The sequence below is a fragment of the Pogoniulus pusillus genome, chromosome 29 (assembly GCF_015220805.1).
Source record: "Pogoniulus pusillus isolate bPogPus1 chromosome 29, bPogPus1.pri, whole genome shotgun sequence".
NCBI classification, from domain to species: Eukaryota; Metazoa; Chordata; class Aves; order Piciformes; family Lybiidae; genus Pogoniulus; species Pogoniulus pusillus.
Window position 1 is genome coordinate 18,685,015 of NC_087292.1, and position 22,142 is coordinate 18,707,156.

The window sequence follows — 22,142 nt, forward strand, 5'->3', positions numbered from 1 at the left end:
GACATGCAGCTGTTCATCTGCTCCAGCAGGCACTTTTTGGAGTCAGCACAATGATGCTCACAACAAGCTGCTACCACCATCCCGTGTCTCAGGCTTCCCTGTGCTGGTCCTGACCTGCCCTGCTTGAGCACAATCCAGCACAGATGTTCAGCTGCTCCTGAGGAGGGAAGGGCTACCAGGGCGGCCTGGCAGGACTCACTCCCTCCTTCCCCACCTATCAGCCACTTCCCACCTGTTGCCCTAGGCTAAGTTCCGGGAGAGCAGGTGGCCCTGGTCCTTCCCAGACCCAGCCCTTCACCTGAAGCTGTTTTACCAAGGTCATTTCCCTGAAGCTTTCCAGGGCAAACTCTCCTTCTGGCTGCGGTCTGTTTACTCCTGGGTCAGAGATGAAGCTGTTTCTGGTGTCCTTTGAGCAGTGACACTGCTCAGCACTGCACACAGGGGCTGGCTTCCTTTGGGGGTCCTTTCTGGAGATGCTGGTTTTAGCTCTTGCCCCAGCCTCTCAGTATCTGGCTGTATTCTGGGTGGCATCCCCTGCAACAGGGGTAGCAGGAGAGGAAGGTCACAGCTTCAGCTTGTCTCACATTGTGCCCCTGCATGGGTCAAAACTGCTCAGAGCGGGGCTGGAGAAGGACGTTTGTACATGGGGTGGGGTGCAGCAGTAGGCAGCAAGAGCAGATTGGTGCCACAGCAAGGTGCAGTGGACCAGCAGGTCTGGGGTTTGCTGCTGCCTGCACTGGGGACAGGCAATGGCCCAGTTCTGTCCATGGCACAGAGAAAGCTGCCACCTTACCCCTGCTCCTGGCATCTCTGGATGGACAGCATGGTCTGAGCAGCAGGGCCAGCAGAAAGGCCATCAGGAGTGGAAGTGGGCTCATGGTGTGCAGGCTTCCAGCCCCTGGTCTGGAGGGCTGGGGTGGTGTCTCACCCTGAGTGAGACAAAACAGAAGCAGGCTGGAACCTTTGGCCCTCATCATCACACATCTCCTGCTTGCTTCAGGGCAGAGCTCCTCTCCCCCCTCCCTGCTCTCCCCAGGCACACACGAAGCAGCCAGGGCCCTGCAGAACACTGCTGCCTGCCTCAAAATATTTCAAGTGGGCTGGAGCAGGCATGGAGGAAGCAGTGGAAGCCACCAGACACTGAGGCTTTGCTGCAGCAGCCTCACCACATCCTCCCATTGCTTCAGTGGAAAGTCCTGTGCCCTAAACCCCCATCTAGGAGAGGGGAGGGCAGCTGCAGCCTGTGCCAGGGAATGCAGTGGTGCCAGCTCTGGGCGTGACACTGCCAGTGCTGCCCCACCCCTGTCACCACTTCTTCAGCCACCGGCACCTTCAAGTACTGCCACAACCAGCACAGCTGTGGGAACAGCCACCCTGCTACAGGCAGGGCTGCCACAGTGTCCCATGGCCACAGAGGATCTGGCCCCATGGCCCAGCAATGCCAGCAGGACCTTGTGCCCCGTGGATTCCACCTTTGCCCAGCACTTCTTGCCCATTGTTTACCTGGTGGTGATCCCCATGGGGCTGGTGGGGAATGGGCTGGGGCTATGCCACCTCTGCCTTGGGATTTGGCATGGCACCCACCACCCCCTTGGGCTGCTGGTGGGCAGTCTGGGACTGGCTGACCTGCTGTATGTCAGCACACTGCCCTTCCTCGTCAGCTACTACCTGCGGGGCAGACTGTGGCTCTTCAGGCACGGCTGGTGCTGGGTCACCTGGGGCCTCTTCCACCTCAACCTCTACACCGGCATCAGCTTCCTCACTGCATCAGCGTCCACCACTACCTGGGCATCGTGCACCCGCTGAAGGCACAGGGCAGGTGCCAGGCAGTGACCTCCTTGGCGTGGCTCAGCGGAGTGCTCTGGCTGTGGGTCGCTGTGCAGGTTGCTCCAGATTTTGCCTTCAGCAAGATGGATTACAAGGGGGTGCGGTGCCACGACACAACAGGACATGAGAGCCTGGGCATTTACCTGCCATACACCACAGCCATCACCATCACTGGGTTTGTCATCCCCCTCCTCATCATCGTCGGATGCTACTGCCACGTGGTGGTGGTGCTCTGCAGAAACGACACCGTGGACCTCGGCCTCAGGAGAAGAAGCATCAGACTGGTGATTCTCATGGTGGTCCTCTTCTGCCTCTGCTTCCTCCCCTACCACATCTTCAGAAACCTCAATTTGTTGTCTCGAGGCTGGCAGCTGCAGGGGTCCTGCACACAGGCTGGAAAGAACATCTACATTTCCTACCAGGTGAGCCGGGGCCTGGCCAGCCTCAACAGTGCCCTCAACCCCCTGCTCTACCTGATGACCAGCAAGGACTGCGTGTCCTGTATGAGGACCGTCCACCGAAGTGGCAGCCAGTACCTCAGGTCCACCTTTAGGAGGAAAACCTCTTGCAGGGGAGTGAGAGGAAGATGGGCATCATTCTTCCTGAGGAGGAGGCTTCTGATGAGCTCTGAGGCACCCAAAACTTCCTCCAAAGGATGCATCACTTCAGTTTGTGCTTGGCCCTTTCTCAGGAGCAGCTCCCTCCACCTGGTTTTCAGAAGGATGCTGACCGCAGCACCACTGGCTCCAATCCCACACAAGGGATAGACAAAGCCATCAGAGAGCAAACTAGGACCAAGTCATAGAGCAAACCTACTCAACCCAACCCTTTCACCTATAGAATGCCTGGAGGTGGAAAGAGATGAGCATTGCATTTACTCCAGTCCTGAACTGTTTCTCAGTCCAGTCTCCAGGGCAGTGGTCTGAGCTGATAAACAACTCCCAGGCTCCCTGGCTGCTTGTCAAGCTCCTCAGGGAGTGAGGCATGGGGATGAACGATGCCTTGATGCCTTGTCCCCACCACTGCATTTCTTCTCCCCTGCTGGACATGTATTTGAGACAGGATTACATCCTTCTGCTAAGCAGGGAGCATCGGTAATGAACTACTGTGCCACAGGACAGCTGAGATGGTGAAATGCAGGGGAGAGGAAGTGCTGTGGGTGTGGAAACACCACAAAAAATACCAGGTCTAAATAGGTGACTAAGCTGTGCCAGTTCCTGGGTTAGCTGCTCCCAGGTGACTGGGCTGCTGCAGGGCATGTGCCCACCTCCTCTGCAGAAGCAAAAAGGCTATCTGCATTACTCACTCTCTTTGGGCAGAGTGTGCAGCAGCCAGCAGCAGGCTGGTATTGCAGAGGTTCTGGAGGCTGCTGGTTGTTGGGTTTCTTTGCCAGGTGAATGACTGCAGCAGCCTGAACCGTTGCTGTCAGCAGACAAATCCCAGGAGGGTCCTGAGATCTTCAGGTGAGTGGTTGCCTCCTACTCCTGCATCCAGTCTCGTGAAGGGATTAGACTCGTCTGTTAGAAACGAGACATGTGAAAGAAGAGAAGCAGTGCTGGTCTGAGGGCTGCGAAGGCAAGATGTGATGGGCAGTCCATCTGTGGTCTTTGGCAGGGGCTGCGGTGATCTCTGCTTCAAGGGAGGGCAGAAGACCCCATGCAGCATTTTGGGTTTTGCTCTTGGTGTTCCCTGCCACAAGCAGCTTGAGTGTTTCAGTCTTTGTGGAAGGAGAGATGTGATTTGCATCAGCAGACCTTGCAGTTCCGCTGGAGGAAGAGAACTCCAGGTTCAAGTCAGCTCGTTCTGGGAAAGTGCTGACCCGCAGCCGTGGTGCTCTTTGGACCAAAGCCCAGTAGCTATCACAGTCTCCTTGCAAGGACCCATCTCTGCTGCTGCTGGGGAGGAACCACAGCGGTCTTCAGATGGAGTTAGTATGTGTAAAGTGCGAATAACCACCAACTGCTCCCCGCCGAGCGCTGTCTGGCTGCTTTGAGTGCCGCAGAAGCGCAGGGGCCAGCTGGCCTGCAGGCTGCAGCGGGGGCCCGCCGCTGCCGGCGCCCGGGACGAGTTTCCCAGGGCCCTGCAAATGGGGAGCTGCCAGGAGAGCCTGGGTGGTGAGACTGCAGGCACCCAGCCAAGAGCAGTGCTGAGCCAGGCAGGCTGTGATGTACGTCCCCAGAGTCTGGTCAGCACCAGGCAGGGGAACAGAGAAGCCCTGAAACTTTCAGCTCCCACCTCAGCCAGAGGAAGCCAGAAGGCAAAGCTTGCACTCCCAGAGGAGCTGTTGGTCTGTCTCTGCAGAGGGTAAGATCTTTGGGACATTAGGAGCAGGTCTGGCCTCTGCTGCTCACACAAACTCCTCAGATCTGGGGCCCTGCAGAGCTCTGAGCCCTGCTCCTCCTTTCCTGAAAAATGCTCACACTTCAAAGGCTGCCCAAAGCTTCATGCTCACACGTGGATCCCACCCGAGAGGCTGCAGCTGCCCACAGAATCGCTCTCGACTCCCCACAGCCTTGGGATCTGCAGCACCGCACCACTTGCACCCACTTTGAGTGGCAGATTGAGTAAAGCATCCCTGCCCCCGGGGAGGCAGTACAGTGTAGGAAGTGCCAGTAGCCTCTGCCCTCACCCCTGTCGTCTCCAGCTCCCCCTCACATCATTGTTAACGATGATTTAAAGATTTGTATCCTGGAAGCATCTTGCAGCCCCAGGGATGGTCGCAGGCATAAATCTGCTCATTTTTCTCTGTCCTGCAGCTGTCAAATCAGCAAAAGCCATTAGAAGTCTGTGCCTGGGCTGAAGCCCCTGAGATATTGGGGGGTTGTACCTCTTGCTTTGCAGTCCTTCTCCTTCTCAGATGACGATGTGAATTAGCTGAGTAATTAAGGGCCAGCTGCTGGCTCATGAGCCTACACGGCAAGAGTTGCACTAGGTGGTGGAGCAGCACAGGAGCTCTCCTCCTTCCAGCCCTCACCATCAAGGTAAAGAGCAGTCACTGCCTCTGTGGGACACTCTGCATGGGACACTGTTCATGGCCACTGCCAAGAACCTGCTTAAAATATGTGGGCATGGCTGGCCCCTCCAAATCTCCCCCGTGGTGGGATACCACCCCCCCCCGCCTGCCCCCCAGAGCTGGGATTATCCCTGAAGTAAAGAGCTTGGGAGTACTCGTGGCATGAGAAGAGGAGGATGTAAGGCGTGTTTTGGCAATGGATGAGGGGATAGGGAAGGTGGTGGGTGACATATTCCCCATTTTCAGCTGTCAGCAGGACCATGCACAAGTATTTGCTGCTGGCAGGAAGGTGGTCACTGCCCACCAGAGTTGCTGTGCTGTGGCTGCATCCTGAACCAGGCATCAGCCTTGGTTCCTGGCTGGAACAAGCACAGGGAGAAAACCTCAGCAGAAGACCTTCAGCAGTGCCTGAGTCAGCATCCACCTACTCAGGGGCTGGTTTTGAGTGAGCTTCTTTCTCCTCTACTGCAGGGACCTTCCAGCACTGGCAGGTTCCTTTACACAAGCTGCACATCCTCATGGACCGAGGTGGCTCTGCAGGAAGGAATAAATTCACTTCACCCCATTTGGGCTCCTAGCTTGCAATGATCTGAATGTTCCTCTTCCCCTCCCTTGGCGATCTGTTGCTGGAATTGAAGATGCCTGAAGTCAGGCGAGAAGAGTGCCACCTGTGCGGTCTGCTTTTCCCACAGACTCTCTGGCACAGCAAAGTGGAGCAAGGAACTTGTCTGCAAATCCAGCCTCAGTGCCGACTTTTAATTCCCTTACTCAGATTAGACCCAGCCAATGAACCAAACATGGTGGGAACTCTCCTGATGACATTAATGGAATTGGGATCAAGCATGGAAAACTGGCAGCATTTCTTTCTCCATTAAACAAACCCCTCATGGTAGAGGGTTTGTAGCAAACAGTTGAGACCTGTTACGATAAAGAGAACTTCTGAGCTGACAGCTCCAGGAAGCCACTCAGACAGCAACAGGTACAGGGCCACCTTCTTTCCCCAAAATGCAAAATTGTTTGCTTTGGCATGCAAATTGCTCTGTGAGAATAAAATAGCACTGTCAGCAGATAAACACAGAGGACCTGAGCATTTCATTCGTTATTTCACTTTGCATAGGTTTCTAAAAGGATGTTGTGCTTCCAGGCTCTGTGTTTCCAGATGCACCCAGCAAAGCAAGTGGGCGAGGGGCTCCTGTGTGTGAATAACAGGGAGAGAGGAACTGGGAGTGCTGCAGGAGTTGCAGAGACTCCCTGAGCTCAGCAAAGTCATTGCCAGGTCGAGTTTGTCGGCTGATGGCTGCAGAGGTACAAGACGTTAGCCCACTGGAGTAGGAGGATTTTCCCTCCCCTGCTGCATGCAGAGTGCGCGGTGGGTGACACACAGCCTCCGGCTGAAACAAGGCTCTGACCGAGCTACCCACCTCACTCTGGAGAAGGAGGGTTTGTTACAGCCAGTAAAGCCCTGCTTGCAAGCAGGGTGGGTTAATAACGTGGATTTAGGCATTTGTCACCTTGACAGAGATTTATACAGCCTGAGAGGGTGGGAGCTGCTGGTCACACAAGGACTGGGGCTGCTGGGGACATCACTGTGGGACTGAGATGATCCAAATGGTCAAAAGTTCAGCCAGCCCTGGCACACTGCACCACGGGGCTGCACCGTGCAGATGTGGCAGCTCCACAGCACTTAGATTCCTCAGGCCCCGGCTGTGAAGACTATGCAGTGGAACTGGAGAATAAGCAGCATGAGCAAGACGCTGCCACAGGTCTTGGCTCCCTATTACTCTAGGCACCAGGCAGCAGGACTCTGTGGTGCAGCTTTGATGGTGCAGTGGCAGGCTGCAGCGTGCACACAAAAGGGATGAGTCACTCGGGTCACAAACAAAAGGTCACAGCATCCTCACCCTCAGCGAGAGGCATTTATTTCTTCAGCAAAGCAATTCTGTCGCTAAAGTACCTTTGGCTACAGGGACAACAGCCCTGCCAGGTCATGCTGTTAACCAAGGACAGTGAGCACGCTGACAAAAGACCAGCAGGTGCAATTCAGGTGACCTGGGACAAAAGGGCAAATACTCCTGGGACTGGGTGCCACTGGTGAAGATGTTTCTAAAAGAGAAGGGGAGACATTGCTGATGCTGTGCAGAGTGGTCTGGCATCTGGGAGCCTAACAGCTTGCAAAGAAGAGCAAATCACATAAACAGAGTAACATTTAGCATGACTGTGTGAGGCCATCAGTCTAATATGATTCCTGCAGTGCATGCAGTCACAAACAGGAGCTGCTGTGCAGTGTGTGGCCTGGGCAGAGGCAGAGCTGGGGAACGCATTTGCAGCTCAGTCCTGCGCAGACTGCAGCTGTGACCTGCATTTGTATGTGCCTCAAAGCAATTGCGACTGCAGCCCGCGGGCACGGATCTGGCCTGGAGGACATGGCGAGCCCAGCCTTGATAGAGACGTGCATTTTTCCAGACCACTCCTCTAAAGATTCCCCAGCAGCAAGCCCTCTGTGCCCGTTGCCACGAGGCAGCGCTGCTCAAGGCAGGGGTCAGCAGAGAGCAGGACAGTGTGAGAGACCCGGAGCTGCTCGCTGCACCACGACCTGCGCTGCCTTCTCAGCAGCCTGGATGTAGACTATAGTTTGAATTTTACCAGACCTCCTCTCTGCCCTGAGCAAGATGCTCAGGTTGGATCTGACTCCCTGAAGAGCCCTTCGTGCCAGGGCACAGCCCAGACAGCATGAAATTCTTCTGCTTGTTTGGGCTGATAGGTACAAAGTTTACCCTAAGGAGCATCAGAAAGCTCCCAGGCTTCTCATCAGCACCACAACTCCTCCTCGGAGAGGCTGATTCCAGCCATGCAAAGAACACATAAGGACAGGAGACAGATTAACACTGTCCTGGCTGCCTTTGCTTTGATGCAGAAATGCTGCTCAGCAGAGGTGGGGGAGAACTGTCAGTTCCATCACCAGAGCCACTATCCCTCTGTGCCAGGAGGTGGGGAAGAGCTCTGAGAGGGTTGTCAGAGGGCTGAGCCTGAACAGATGCTGCAACAGCACAAGGTGCACAGTGAAGGAGAGGGGCTCCAAGAGCTGAAATGTCAGGGGCAAGTCTGGGGTTTAACCCACCTGCCCATAGGAATGAGCGTGAGCCATCTCTCCATCGCTGGATTTTGTGACCACAGCTGGTGGAACCAGCCTTTGAGTGGGCCAGTGCCTCTTCTTCCCCCTTGCCAGGTCTCTATCTCATACTCCTCATCCCCAGATTTACTGACAGGAGCTCTGGTTAGCCTCATGGGTGCAAACCCATCAGTACAGAGGGCAAGAGGGGGCTTTATTTTCCTTACCCAGTGCCACATGGGTGAGGCACAGAGGGTGGTTTATGGATGAACCAGAGCAGCATCCTCTACCAGAGGCAGAGTGCAGGAGTGGGTGAAGGACTTGCAGTCACCTGCAGAAACCAGGCTGGGGGACAGCTCCCAGCTCTTCCTACATAAAAAGGGTCTTTGGTAAGTAGTTCCCAAGCCAGAACCCCCAAAATTGACATGCCCCGAGTCTGTGGGCTGACCCTGTGTGGAAGTGACCTGGGGGAGGGTGGGTGTCCAGATAGTCATCATCTCCTGGCACTGCTCATCACCTCAGCTCCCACACTAGGACAGCCCCGAAAGGTAGGGAATCATCTGAGCTCCCAGAGAGGCCTCCACTTTGTTTCCTCCTGTAGCTCAGGTGGTTTGCCTGCGTGCAGCAGAGCCTGGTGTTAACCTGACTCCCTGCAACTGACCGATCTGGAGTCCTGATGCCCAGAACAGCTCTGATTCCTGTGCTGTCCTTTCCTGTGCCCAAGAGCAGGGCTGGAAAAAAGGTGCCAGGGCTGGGCAAGCAGCTAGGCCAGGCACCCACAGCTTTGCATTTGCAATTTGAGAGGATACATCTTATCTCCCAGTTAATCCTTGCAGAGGAAAGTCTGGAGAGACGCAGCTGGGAAATCTTTGCATATAAAGGAGACTTAGTAAAATCTACAGTTCAGAGGTGGAGGAAGAACTATGTCCTCAACAGGGTCCTGTCAGCGTGAGAGAAAACAAATAGTTTCATTTTGTTATATCCATTTCCCACTGGGAATCTGCTGTGCTCCAGGAATGGCACAGCTGGGAAGACCTTCACAGGGCAGTTCACAGCTCCCACGGGTGGGAAATCGCTTCTGGCCCCAAAGCTGGAGCTGCCTCCCGGCAGTGGAGTCTGGGGACTGGGACCAGCCTGTGGGGCACTGCTAGCAGGAGAAGGGAAATGTATCTCGGTGGGATCAGACACTGCATCGAAGTGAGGCGGAGCCTGGCTGGGAAGCTCAGCCAGCATCTCAGCGCCAGTTCCTTGAGTGTCAGAGACAGGACAGGAAAGGACATTTTGCGTTCTCCTGACGAATGCACTTTTCACCGGCTGAAGTGCCCAGGCCACTTTATTTCCTACCGAGTTATTTTTAGCACCAAAACAAGCCATTTGCTGTAAACTGTCTGCCTGGGAAGCAAAGCCCTGGGGCAGCAGGCAACGCTGTCATGGCTCCCACACCACGAGGTAGTCACCCCGGAGGCTGGCACCTCCAAATCTCACACCTTTGGTGGTGATGGCTCAGCTCAGCCCTGGGATGGGAGTCACCACCGATTCTCCATGCAGCAGCCCCAGGTAGGCAGGTACACGTGGTGCCAGAGCTGGGATCCAGGAGCTGGTGGCAGCTGCCTCCTGCTCCAGCCAGCCTGGGATGCCCTGCAGTGGGACTTGCTGTCCTGCACTGCCACAGGACTTGGGGACACAGTTAATGAAGGCAGATGCCTTTGCCACTGAAGCTGCCTACAGAGCTCTCGGTAGGGATGCAGAGCTCACTGGGTGCTACATGGGTTCAATGTGCCACTCAGTATGCCAGAGCCCATGGCTCACCATGGGGCGACTCACAGGAACACTACAGTGCCTCAGGATCATTCCAGCTCCTGCAGCAAGAGTCTGGACATCAGGACACCCTCTGAAAGAGCCTCACATGTCTGTGATTGATTCCCAGCCCCTTTCCCTGCTCCTGCCATTGACCTTCCTGGCAGCCCCATGGGCTGTAATGCAGGAAAGTCATTTACAGCACCATGACATTGCTGTGGTGGGGGCAGAGGCATGCTCAGGTTCAAGCCCTGCTACTCCACTTAGCCAAGGGTTTGATGTGGCTGTTTCTATAGTGAGTCTGAGGCTATGACAGCTTATCTCCAGATTAACCTTCTCAGAGAGTGGAGCTCTTCTCCAGACATGTTCCCAGAGCCTCTATCCTTGGGGTCCAGTTAATCCTCACAGGGACCAGCCCACCCCAGCACCACCAGGGAGCCTCCCACCTCAGCCCCAATCCAAACTGGCTGCCAATTCTGATTTAACAGGTGCTCAGTAAATATTTCCACAAATCATTAAGCAGGGGCATTATTATCTTATGTTATTGTTTTATTCTTAAAGCCAAGATCCTCAAATCAAATAAATGAACCAATTGCAGTGGCTGAGATCAAGAACTTGCTAAAGCAGAGTGGCACCTTTCCCATTTGGTTGTGGTCCAGGCACTTTATGGCAGGTACTTTGTGTCTGGCTGATGTTCAGCTGACAACTTTCCAAGCCAATAAAAAACTTATTAGGCTGAAAATAGAGTTTGTGACCATAAGCTGTCAAGAGCACTGTCAGCATTTCCAGCCCAGGTCTGCTTCGTGTACAAGCACCAGAAAATCGGGCTGCTGGGGAGGATGAGGCTGTGCATCCCCTTGAAGGACATGTTTTGGGTAGGAAAGGTAATTGGGGAAGGCCCACAAGTGTTAGCAAGGCTGGTACTAGACAAGGTGGGTGAAGACAGTCAGATGGAGCTGTGTTCACCTGCCCTGGGGTTTGAAACCTCCAAGCCACATCCATGGTGACCAAGCTGTATTTGCAACCAGTTCATACCCAACACTTTGTTAACTCCCTCGTTGAGCTTCCAGATCACAACACAAAAATGTGCCTGCAGCCATCTGAGCTACAGAGTCAGAGAGGGAGGCAGCAGAGAAATCCCAGAGCTGAAAGCTGAGAGGCTCCTGAGCCTCCAGCAGCCCCAGGCATGGCCTGCAGGACACAGCGAAGGTAGCCCTGGCTAGCAGGAGGACATTTTACAGAAGGATTTATGGAGCAAATGCTGCTAAGTCCAGTCTGGATGTGACCAGGGACTCTGTCGATGGAAGAAGACATCACCTTTATCCCTGGCATGGAGAAAAGGGCAGGCCACTGGTGCCCAGCTCCACCTGCCCTGGGAGAGCCAAGCAGTGCCTGGAATCCCACTGTCATCTGAGCAGCTGCAGCTGGTATCTCAATATCTAATCCTTTCAGCAATGAACTAATCCATTGCTTTAAAAATGCCCTGTAGCATTGGGAGGCTGTAATCTGGGTATTAAATGGCATTACAGCCACAGCTGTGCCAATGCTTCTGCTAAGGCAGGAGGAAAGATCTCTTTGGTCTTAAAGAAAAACAAAGCAGCAGAGCATGACAGGATGGTCCTCAAGCCCCTGCAGAGCTGGAGCACCTCACAACTGAAATGCAGGGAGGGGGCTGACGCCTGACAGAGCCCATCCTTGACCATCAGCCACCCCTGGGTGGGCAGCATGTTTGGCACTGCAAGTCCTGCTGAGACCAACCCTTTGCCTGGGGACCAGGAGCTGTCTGCGCGGCCCAAGGCAGCACCAATGCCTGAAGCAGCTTGGGGAGAGCTGGGGGGATGCTCCCATCACTCACCTCCTCCACTGCGCTGTGGGACCACCTTGCACAGACCCACACTGTTGGGGAGCCCACCCCTTACTCAGCATCTTCCACCTGAGATGGTTAAGAAGCTTTGCTTATTTCAATCCACTAAAACTAGAAAAGCTTTTTAATAAGCTCCTTGCCAGCCTGGAATTGGTAGACATGAGCCAATTAAACAGATTAATTAGGTCCTGGTTTAAACACAGATGAGGTTTGACTTTGTTTACTACCCTGGGAAGGAAGCAGCTTCTCAAAGTTCACCTCCAAAGGACCAAACAAACAAGCCACATTGGCTCCTGGTCACAAGAACCTTGCAGAGAAAGACATCACCTCCACTTTGGTTTATTTTCACTCTCCTCTGCCTCTCCATGCAATAAAAATGAGACATTTAATCTCACAAGGCAGCTCCTCACTGGAAATCAATGATAAGGCACATTACCCTGCTGGCCTGATCCTGCAGCTCCAGCCTGACCCTTCTCCAGGTGGGGGGAAGGCAAAGGTTGAACTGAGGGAGCTTCCTGGTAGAAAGAGTGAGACTTTCCTCCCCCTGCTCCAGAGAAGCTGCTCTGCACCACAGTGATGTGACACAGTTTGGTCTCACTCATGCCCCCATGCTTGCTGCATGCAGGAAGCAGCAGTGTGTGAGCAGCAGGGACACAGAGCTGACACCAGCACCATTTGAACTCAGAAGTCTGTGACCCTGTTCAGAACAGGGCTCTGTGTGTCACTGCCATACGCTCCTGGTTCCATCACTGCTGGATTTGTTACTGCAGGGGTTCTCATTAGCAAATGGATCCTGCTACCCTGATTCCCCTGGATCAGAATTTATTCCACAGGAGCCTGTGACTTGCACAAGGGCAAAGCAAGCCCCAAAAGGAGAAACCAGAGCTGTCCCAAGCCCTCATCATGTTGCATCATGCCTGTGCTGAATGAGAGCCTCTTCCAATGCTGCTCTATGGACAGTATCTCTGTCTCCAGCAAAAAGATTTGCCTGATTCTTCGACCTGTGAAGAAAGGCCTGTGCCACAAGACACTGACAGGTGAAGATTTCTTCTGGGTCAGGAGAAGATCTTGGGGCCAAACAAGGCCCACCTGTCACAAGACCCAAAGGGGCCAGAGCTAGCAGAATCTACTTCAAGAAAGCTCTGAGAGCTGTTCATACTGCAGGGGTGAAAGTGGCCCCCACTGCTCCAAACAGCCCCAGGCACAGGCAGGGTGAGATCCCAGGCGCATATCTCCCATATCTCCTCCCCGTGTAAGCAGTGTCTTGAGAAGGCTGTGCCCTGTCATGTCTGTCCAAGCACTGCTGGCTGTCGCTGCAGAGTTGCACTTGGAAACAAGCTGTGGAGGATGTAGGAAGCCTGTGACCATCTGAGATTGATGCTGCTGCTGAAGGGAACTGTGCAATTACCTCGTGCCTATCTTCGCCTATGGCTGGAGCATGTCTCAGGGATTTGTGTGCTTGAACCTGCACTGGCATGTTGGCCCAGCATCTGCACAGACTGTCTGGCTTTGGATAGCACGATAATGCTCCAAATATTACCTGGGCTCCCCAAATTTTCACTTGTAGGGCACTGGACTCCCCAGATATCTCCTAAAAGATGTGACAGGCACATGGTAATGCGATCACCATAAGATCTCCTCCCTCTGTAGCGGAAGCAGCAGGAGCTCAGCTAGCAGCACTGTGTCCTGTCGCCAAGGTGGAATGTCATTGCTGACCAGCGGGAAAAATGCCAGCAGCTGCTCGGCAGAAGGGGAACTCCATCTCTTCTAGCAGGCAGTCCCACCTTGCTCTGGGCCTGGAGGTCCCACAACATCCCAGTGCTGCAGTGACACCACAGAAAACATAAACCAGACACATTCCTCCAGCAAAGGCTTTGCAGTGTGATTTAGGTGGCTGAAAGTGCTACAGTGTTGAGCAGCAACCCGCCGACGGCTTGTGCAGCTGCTGCTGCTGGTTGCTGGAGCCTCTGGTTTTAATTCAGCAACAACTTTCACTAATGGTGCTTGGAACAGAGGCTCAGCAGGGAGAAGGGAAGTGGCAAGTGGCCAGGGTGAAAAAGAGTTCATGCTCACGGCAAGAAAGGGCACCGTGTCCCCTGTGCTGGCCACGGAAGGGCAGAGGACAGGGCTGAAGGGGTGCCATAGGGCATCAAGGAGAGCATCGGCTGCATCCAGAGTACTCCAGCAGACCCCATGGCATCTGCTTATCTTGTCTGTAAACTCCTCCGGATGGGGCTGCCGCTGCCTTCCCTAACCGTTCCGGTGTTCTGCTCTCCTCAAGGTCAGGAAGTTTTCCCTATGCCAAATCCAAGGCCCCGTTGCTGTAATTAGAACTCTGGGCATCATCTTCTGCAGAGAGAGGTGAGCTGGGAGCAGAGGGATGCCAGCCTTCGTGCTGCTTTGTTTTCCTGTTTTGCTTTGTTCCAAGTCAAAAGGATAGCTCGTTTCTTGGAGACATCATCTCCTGCAGCTCACAACCACAAGCAGCATCTGTGTTTAAAAGCGAACCTGAGGGTTACAGAAAAGCTCAATAAACGAGTAATGAGGAGCAAGGTTTTCTCTTTGTGGGCTCTGCTTCCTCCAAGGGCTCCTTTTCCTGCTCATCTGAGCCCACCTGGGCTATTCACAGTGCATCACTGTAGGGAGGTCCCACTCAAGCCCCCATGCCAGCACCAGGCTGGGGGCTTCATGTCCTCCCATGCCTGCAGCATTGTGCCACAGAAATCAGCAGAAACACTGAGTCTGGTGATTTTGCTCCTTTCTGCTCTCCCAAAGCAGCACTGGGCACAACAGCCCATGCCATCTGCTCTGGTGGGTGGCTGGGTAAAGCAGAAAGAACAGAGGACACCACTGTGCGTTCCTCACTGCCCTGGAGTGATGTGGCCCCTCTGTGGTCAGAGCCCAGAGGAAGAGTGGGGTGAGGGCTGCCCACACAGGGATGGCACCATGGGACTGTGGGAGCAGTGGCAGCACACACACTCCAAAAATCCCTGCTTTTGAGCAGGGCAGAAAGGGCAGGGGTGCACAAAGCCTGTACCTCTGGGAAAAGGACTACTACTAATGCCACCCAGCACGGGGTGGATCATGGCCTGGTGAGGGTTCACCTGCCGTGTGGGACTATCAGCTCTAGCCCAGGGCTGCCTAGCAGGATGGGTGCAGGTGCTAATGCAAAGGGGAGCTGATACCGGTACCCAAAGCAGCTGGTGCCCGGGGAACCAATGCCCGGTGCCCACAGGAGCCGGTGCCTAATGCAGTCAGTGCCCAAAGAAAGCGGTGTGCAGCGCCCGGGGAGTCTGCTCGCAGGCGAAGGTTAGCGGTGCCCCAGGACTCGGTGCTTGGAGCCGGCGGTGCGCGGTGCCCGGGACTCGCTGCGCGCAGGGGGCGGTGCGCGGTGCCCGGGACTCGCTGCGCGCAGGGGGCGGTGCGCGGTGCCCGGGACTCGCTGCGCGCAGGGGGCGGTGCGCGGTGCCCGGGACTCGCTGCGCGCAGGGGGCGGTGCGCGGTGCCCGGGACTCGCTGCGCGCAGGGGGCGGTGCGCGGTGCCCGGGACTCGCTGCGCGCAGGGGGCGGTGCGCGGGGGCTGCGCGGCGGGGGGCGGCGGGCGCGGGGCCATGCGGAGCCCAGGCTGAGGCGCCGGCGGCCGCCCCTCGCCATGAAGCGGCAGAACCTGCGCACGGCCGCGCTCATCCTCTGCATCTTCTCCTACCTGCTGGTGGGAGCCGCCGTCTTCGATGCGCTGGAGTCGGAGGCGGAGAGCGGCCGCAAGCGGCTGCTGGAGCAGAAGCGCGGGGAGCTGCGCAGGAAGTATCGCTTCTCCGCCGACGACTACCGGGAGCTGGAGCGGCTGGTGCTGCAGGCCGAACCGCACCGCGCCGGGCGCCAGTGGAAGTTCGCCGGCTCCTTCTACTTCGCCATCACGGTCATCACCACCATCGGTGAGTGCTGGCACCTGGACTGTGTCCTGTGCCTCTCGGCTCCCACATCCCCGCACCTCTCCGTCCCCACATCCCTCCGACCTCAAATCCTGGCACCTCTCCACCCTCACGTTCCTGTAGCCCAGCATCTCTGCGTGCCTGTGTCCCCATATCCCCGTACCACATCATATCCCCATCCCTCCGTCCCAGCACTTCTGCATCCCCACACTTCGTCATCCCAACTTCCCTCCATCCCCATACCTCTGCACCTCCAAACCCCAAACCCTCCCACACCTCCACCACCTCTCGGTGCCCCAGCACAGCCCTGGAGAGAGGGTGAGGGGTATGCTGCCTACATAAGAGAGGCAGATCTCACCCTTGCAATGCTGGGGTATCCCTTCAGGCCATTCCCCAGCACTGACCCTGTGGGAACCCCAGTGCCCAGCAGCTGAAAAGTAATCCGTGGGCAGGACACGGACTGCTTGCAGGCATCTTTGTGAGAGGCGGTGGCAGAAGCTGATGGGGCTGCAGAATGACAGACGTGGGAGCCCCGCCTGCTCTCTGTGCAGTGTTGTGGCCAGCAAACCATACTGATGAGCTGGGCAAGAACTACTGGCTTCTCTGCCAGCTCAGAACTCTGTCTGTTTGGCTGTTTGAGACCTGGCTTCAGGAAACCAAGACAGCCACCAGGTGCTGAATCTGGCTCAGCCTGCAGGGGAACCTGCAGAGGTGGGGGTCAGGGGGCCTGGCGAGGAATGAGTGGCATTAAACCTCATGTAGATACAGTTACCCAAACCAGAGCCCTACTTCAGTTCTGCAAAAGAATGAAAGCAAATCGAGTGAGGATTGCCTTAGTCCTAGGTGAGCTTGGCCATGAGGGAGCTGAACATTAATTAATCCACTTCTATTAATCCATGTATCCTGAGCATCCTGTGGGGGTAGACAGGCACAGGATCCTGTGCTCAAGTCGTTGTTGGTGCTGGGATTTCAGTCTGCAGACACGATTTGAAGCCGGGAACCCCAAGGCTGAACCTGCCCTTCCCTAGCCAACAGTCCCCTCCTTATCCCCTGGGACAGGGTTCAGCCTTACCAAGGGGCTTGGAATGGATGAAACACATCTGGTAGCTGAAAGCATCATCGCTCGGGAGAAGGGCTGGTGAGATCAGCTGTGCTGCATTCCCAGGGGATGAGAGGTGGCAGAGGAACAGTTACCCCCACAGCCCCTGCCCTGCGGGTATCCATGTATCCCCACAAGATGCAAGGCGGAGTTTGTGCAGCTGGCCATGCACATGGCCAGCAAACAGCAAGGGGCTCAGCATTAGCTTAGCGATGGGCCCCTGCAAGCGGGTAGGATGGATGGTTTCAGGGAGAATCTCCATCACCTTCTGACAGGTTGCAGCTTCATTTCCATCATTGTTCCTTTGACAGCGACAAACAATTGCTGCACTTATCGCAAGCCCCTGCCATAAAGAATTCCAGCCCGGGTGCCACATTTCCAAAACGCTGGCACCTCAGGCCTCCTTCTGTCAGGCTGTGCTCCAGATCTGTTCTAAGGTTAATGGGTCTGTGTTTACTCTGTCTAATTCCCTTTGTCAATTCCAAAGCATCACTCAAATGCTCTTTCAGTAGTCTCTCTTAGTACAAGGACTGTTTTTCCATTTACTGCTCTTGTGGATCATTGTTTTTACCCTCTCCCTGCTGTCGCTGGATTATCTTGCAGCCCAGCACTGGATCATTGCACTGTGTTGTTAAGCTTGGATCTGAGTGGGTTTTTTATGACCACTGCAGCCTCAGGTCTGCTTTGTGTTCTCTGAAATGTGTCGTTGTAGGCATGAAGTTTAGCAGCTTTCGATTGCATGGCTTTAGAAAGAGAGCAAGTACAAACCAATCCCTTCCTGCCTGCTTGCACCTCAGAGCACAGCACGGTCAAGTGCAGCACTGTCCTGAGCCTCCCAGCCATGTCCCATTGTAAGAGTTTCTTGGAGCAGGAGCCTGGCACAACGTGGTTATCATCCTCTGGGCTTCCCATTGCTCCATTCTAATAGCTTCCCTACAAAGTCCTGGAAATCCACTGGCAGCAGAGACAGAGGGAAGCCAAGTCACAGCTATGACCAAGACTGGAGAATTAAAGAAAACATTAAGGAGGGGGCTCTCCATTTCTTCATGCAAAATTCACATGGTCACTTGGGCACAGATAGGTGTTTGCCATGGGCCCTGCAGGAGCAGCTCTGCAGCCACCTGCAGAATGGGAGTTTCTCACAGAAACTGAAAAGCAAGGTTTGGATGCTCTTGAGTTACTCCCCACACTGCCTGCCTCCCTGGCACCCAGTTCCTGACTCATCCGCTTAGGTCAGAGGCCACTGGTGCCTCTTCAGGCTCTGTAATGAAGTGAGGTGGGCACAGAGTCACTGCGGAAGCCTGGCAGGTCCTGGTGAACACTTCAGCACCACTCATGGTGTAATTGTGTGCGTCCCTGAGTCACAGCTCTGAAACGTGGAGCAAGGTGAGGAAATTAAATCACAGAAGGCATTCAAGGAGAACTTTGTCCTTCTTGAGCTCCTTGTTCCTGGGACAAGGGCTGACAGGGCTGCGCTGCCATAAGTAACTTCTCTGCATCTAAAACAGCACAGACCCTCTTGCCAATGGTCCAGCACTGCTTCATGGTCTGAGTAACACTGGAGCAAAGCTGAAGCTGCTCTGCAGAAGTCCTCACAGGCTTAGCTGCTCCTGTGGGAACTCACCCTATAGCACAGGCCCTATAACCCCTACCCAACAGTTCAGGCAGCAAATGATCATATAGCCTGAAGGTGCACATGGCACTGGAGAGCTTGGGCTGGAGGGGCCAGCCAGGTGCCAGGGGGAGGTGATGACGGCCCTGCAAGGGCAGTTTTGTTTAGGAGTGGCTGGGTGCATCCCTTCCCACAGAGTGACTTGTCACTGCTGCTTTCAGTGCCCCTCTGTCCTCCCTCACTGGGGGAATCACTCAATCCAGCCCTAGAACCATCAGGAGGGGACCTTCTCTCTTCAAAGGCCAAGTGAGATTCTGCCCACATCCAATGTGCCATCATACCAGAGCACATGTCACCCCGTGCCCTGTTAGCATTGCTTGCAGATCTGTTACCAACTCATTTCCCATTTCCCCCTTACTCTACTGCTCCTCTTGGTCCCAGGTCAGCTTTGCTAGAAACCCCAGTGAGACCCTGACACCTGCCTGTCCTCTTCCCTTCGCAGGCTATGGGCATGCTGCCCCAGGCACAGACGCAGGCAAAGTTTTCTGCATGTTCTATGCCATCCTGGGCATCCCCCTGACGCTGGTCATGTTCCAGAGCCTGGGGGAGCGCATGAATACCGTCGTGCGGCTGCTGCTCAAGAAGATCAAGAAGTGTCTGGGCATGAGGACAACCAATGTCTCCATGGAGAACATGGTCCTGGTTGGCTTCCTGTCCTGCATGGGGACCTTGTGCATCGGAGCAGCAGCCTTCTCTTATTTTGAGGGCTGGACTTTCTTTCATGCCTATTACTACTGCTTCATAACCCTGACCACCATTGGCTTTGGAGACTTCGTGGCTCTGCAGAAGAACGAGGCGCTGCAGAAGAAGCCCCCATACGTGGCTTTCAGCTTCATGTACATTCTGGTGGGCCTGACGGTCATCGGTGCCTTCCTCAACCTGGTGGTGCTGCGGTTCCTGACGATGAACTCGGAGGACGAGCGGCGGGACGCCGAGGAGCGAGAATCGCTGAGGAGAGCCCACAACAACATCCACCTCAGGCCCGCGGGGGACAGCCGGAGCGGCAATGCCATTTTCCTGCCCACGGAGGACAGGACGAGCCAGGTGAACCTCATCCCTCTGGTCCTGGAGGACGCGGAGCGGCAGCGGCGCCGGTCAGCCCACTCGGCGGCCGCCGTCCCCTCCTTCTGCACATGCCTGTGCTACAGACCTCAGCTCTGCGGCAGCCCGGTGCCCTCCCACCCCGAGACGCTGAGCTGCCACACCAACCCCGTGTACTACAACTCCATTTCCTACAAAATCGACGAGGTGTCCCTGAGCACGCGGGCTCCGACCGGCTCCTCCCCGGGGAGCACTCTGTCCTCCAGCAGCCCCCGCTGCCGGCACCGCGCCCGGCTGCGCAGGAAGTCCATCTAGGAGCACATGTGGAGCCCTGCTCAAATCCTACCAAGGTGACAAATGAGGAACAGAATGTCAGCTCCTTCTTAATGCTCCCATTTCCCCCATCCTTCTCCCCTTCCAGCTGGCAGCTGGTCCCACACAGGGTCCAGCAGGAGCGTTTAAACCCTGCTAAGAAACCCTCACTCCTTTCTGTTGCACTGAATGGCATCCTTAGGTTTTGTTCGCTTTTCGCTCCCATGCAGGTCCCAGCCTTTGGGTCTGGCAAGAGATTCCCCAGTGTGAAGTCCAGCAGCCTCTAGGTTTGCTTTCCCACCTCTCTGCTCCCCAAATGGAGACACTGCTGCCCTCCCACTCTGCCCAGGCCCAGCCGTGTGCCCCTTGAAGCATGGGCTGGACTGCACTTGCTGAGAGGGCATCAAAAGCAAAGCCCATGTTAGTGAGCCTGGCAGGGTTGGGGATCTTTAAGTTGTCTGCTGACGCTGGGTGCAGGTAAGTTGGTGCCAGACAGCAGGTTTGCAGTTAGAGGGTGGGCAGGAGGGGACAGGCTGAGGTCCTGCTGCTCAGGATAAGGGAACAGCTCCATGATTCACATGCCAGCCCTCCAGGTCTCAGCTCAGCTTGGTGGCCAGTGCAGTACTTCTGGAAGCTGGAGGTGCTCACCCCCATAAGGCACACCTTACCTGCACACATTACCTCACTACTGGTAGCTTCTCCAGGCTGAGCTGGCTGATGGGATGCCATGTCCCATTTGCAGGGGAAGCTGAACTCTTCCACCCCCACCATAAGCCTGATTTTTGCTGAGCCTAGACTGCGCCGAGGGCACAGCCCCAGGGAGAGCCACCTAAAGTGTGGCCCCGAAGATCATTACCTAAAAATCACCCTTCACCTCCTGCTGGCCACCCAGCAGCATACCTGCCCTTCACCTCTTTACAGTCCCCAGGAGTTCATGGGCTCATGGCTGCTGGGGTGATCAGAGGCAGGTGATCCCATCTTGGTGTGCGTTCCCGGCTGGGATGTGGGAGCCACACAGCCCCACCTGGGAGACTCTTTCACCTGTGCTCCCCATCGTGGCCCATGTTCATCCTGTGTTGTCTCCAAGAAAACAGAAATGGGCTCTGACATCAGTAGGAATGAGCCCCCACCCCCCAATAACAGACATTTTCACTCTTAGTTCTATCCAAAACACCCTCTGAGCAGGGTTTCCCAGAGGATAATCCCAATTTCCGGGTGGGGAAGGCATGCGGAGTGCCAGCATTGGGAAGGGCCCAGGGCAGGCTTTGCTCTCTCCTCTCTTTGTTCTTTGGCAGTTTAATAAAAGGTGAATCCAGTGCTGGTGTTTGCTTATGTGTCACAAGAGGGAGCAAAAAAATGAGCCCCAGCCTTGCCCACTGCAGGGGTATGCCAGGGCATGGACAGTGTTTATGCCCAGGGGTATTATCCCTGTGGATGTTTGCTGGGCTGTCTGGGCACTGGAAGCAGGAGCAGGGTAGAGTGGTTATCCCAGGGATGGGAAGCAGCTGGATCTTGGTGCACACTGTGGGACAGTGGCTTTGCCCACCCACCATGGGGATGCCATGAGCTCCTTCACCCTCTCTGGCCAATGACCTTCACATTGACAACCCTCCCTGTGATTAGGCTTGCCTGGAGGCAGCTTTGGGCTTTGGTATCACCCCAGATCTGCACAGGCTTGTTATGACTTGGTCTGTCTTGTTCCAATCTTTAACAACATCAGGGATCTGCGCTTTGAGACAGGCGCTGGCCAAGCAGGCAAGCTCAGAGCCTTGCTGCTGGGGCTGGCAGGCAGCAGAGGAGTGCTGGGCAAGGCAGGGCTGGGTACCCTCACCTGGTACCTCTGCCTGGGGCATGCTCTATGTTCTACACCACACTGGAGGCAGAGACAGGACTTCACATCCACTCCTGGGTCACAGCAGCTCCATCCTTCCTGCTCATGGGCAGCAGGACCCTCATGCAAGATTCTCAGCCCTTTTTGGCCTCAGCCCATCTCTTTGTCCCACGCGTGGGCAGGGAAGGGACAACGACAGAGCCCTGAGCTGCACAGCCTGGGGCACACAGGCAGGGAGGGTAGTGCAGGCATTACTGGGCTGGCATGAGGGGCTGGTTTGAAAGACCATCACCTAGATGCTCCCACAAACCCTTTGCGGTGTGTGGCAGCCCTGGTTGCAGCTCCTCACCCTGCTCAGCAGCTGCACCACTTTGCACCCATGGCCTCAAATCAGGATGAGTGAGCTCATATCTGGAGCAGCTGTGTGAGCCCTGGTTTAAATAGCACAAGGGGAAGAGGTGGGGGAGAAAGCAAGCTGTGAGCTTCAAAATCCACCTGTCAGTGCCACCTCGGGTCCTCCATTGTGCTTTCATGCTGATCCCCACCAACTCAGCCCCTTGGTTGCCATGTCCCACTTCCCCCTGCCCAGCCTCACTAGGGCTCTCAGCCCTTGCCACCAGAGCTGTGCAACAGATGGAGATCTCT

General features: G+C 55.4%; 2 protein-coding genes across 3 annotated transcripts; both read left to right on the forward strand.

Moving 5' to 3' along the window:
* Positions 1-871: 871 nt before the first annotated feature.
* On the forward strand, positions 872-2,458 carry LOC135188369 (P2Y purinoceptor 1-like). Its single transcript, XM_064167771.1, is given in 3 exon segments — positions 872-1,759; positions 1,762-2,391; positions 2,394-2,458. Coding segments are annotated over 3 exon segments (1,050 nt in total). The 5' UTR covers positions 872-1,404.
* A 12,745-nt stretch (positions 2,459-15,203) lies between these two features.
* KCNK15 (potassium two pore domain channel subfamily K member 15) lies at positions 15,204-20,982 on the forward strand. Of its 2 annotated transcripts, XM_064167814.1 has the most exons (3): positions 15,204-15,545; positions 18,756-19,704; positions 19,897-20,982. In XM_064167814.1, exons 1-2 carry the CDS (start codon positions 15,263-15,265, stop codon positions 19,667-19,669), a joined length of 1,197 nt encoding a protein of 398 aa, XP_064023884.1. In that variant the 5' UTR covers positions 15,204-15,262; the 3' UTR covers positions 19,670-19,704; positions 19,897-20,982. The 2 variants fall into 2 exon arrangements, with proteins under 2 accessions (XP_064023884.1, XP_064023883.1); XM_064167813.1 differs by having other exon boundaries at positions 18,756-20,982.
* Positions 20,983-22,142: the final 1,160 nt, after the last annotated feature.

Excerpts from the sequence above, each read along its gene's own strand:
- KCNK15 (XM_064167813.1), top strand. The coding sequence starts at position 15,263 with ATGAAGCGGCAGAACCTGCGCACGGCCGCGCTCATCCTCTGCATCTTC. Across the intron at positions 15,546-18,755 it reads CACGGTCATCACCACCATCG|GCTATGGGCATGCTGCCCCA; the intron begins GTGAGTGCTGGC and ends TTCCCTTCGCAG.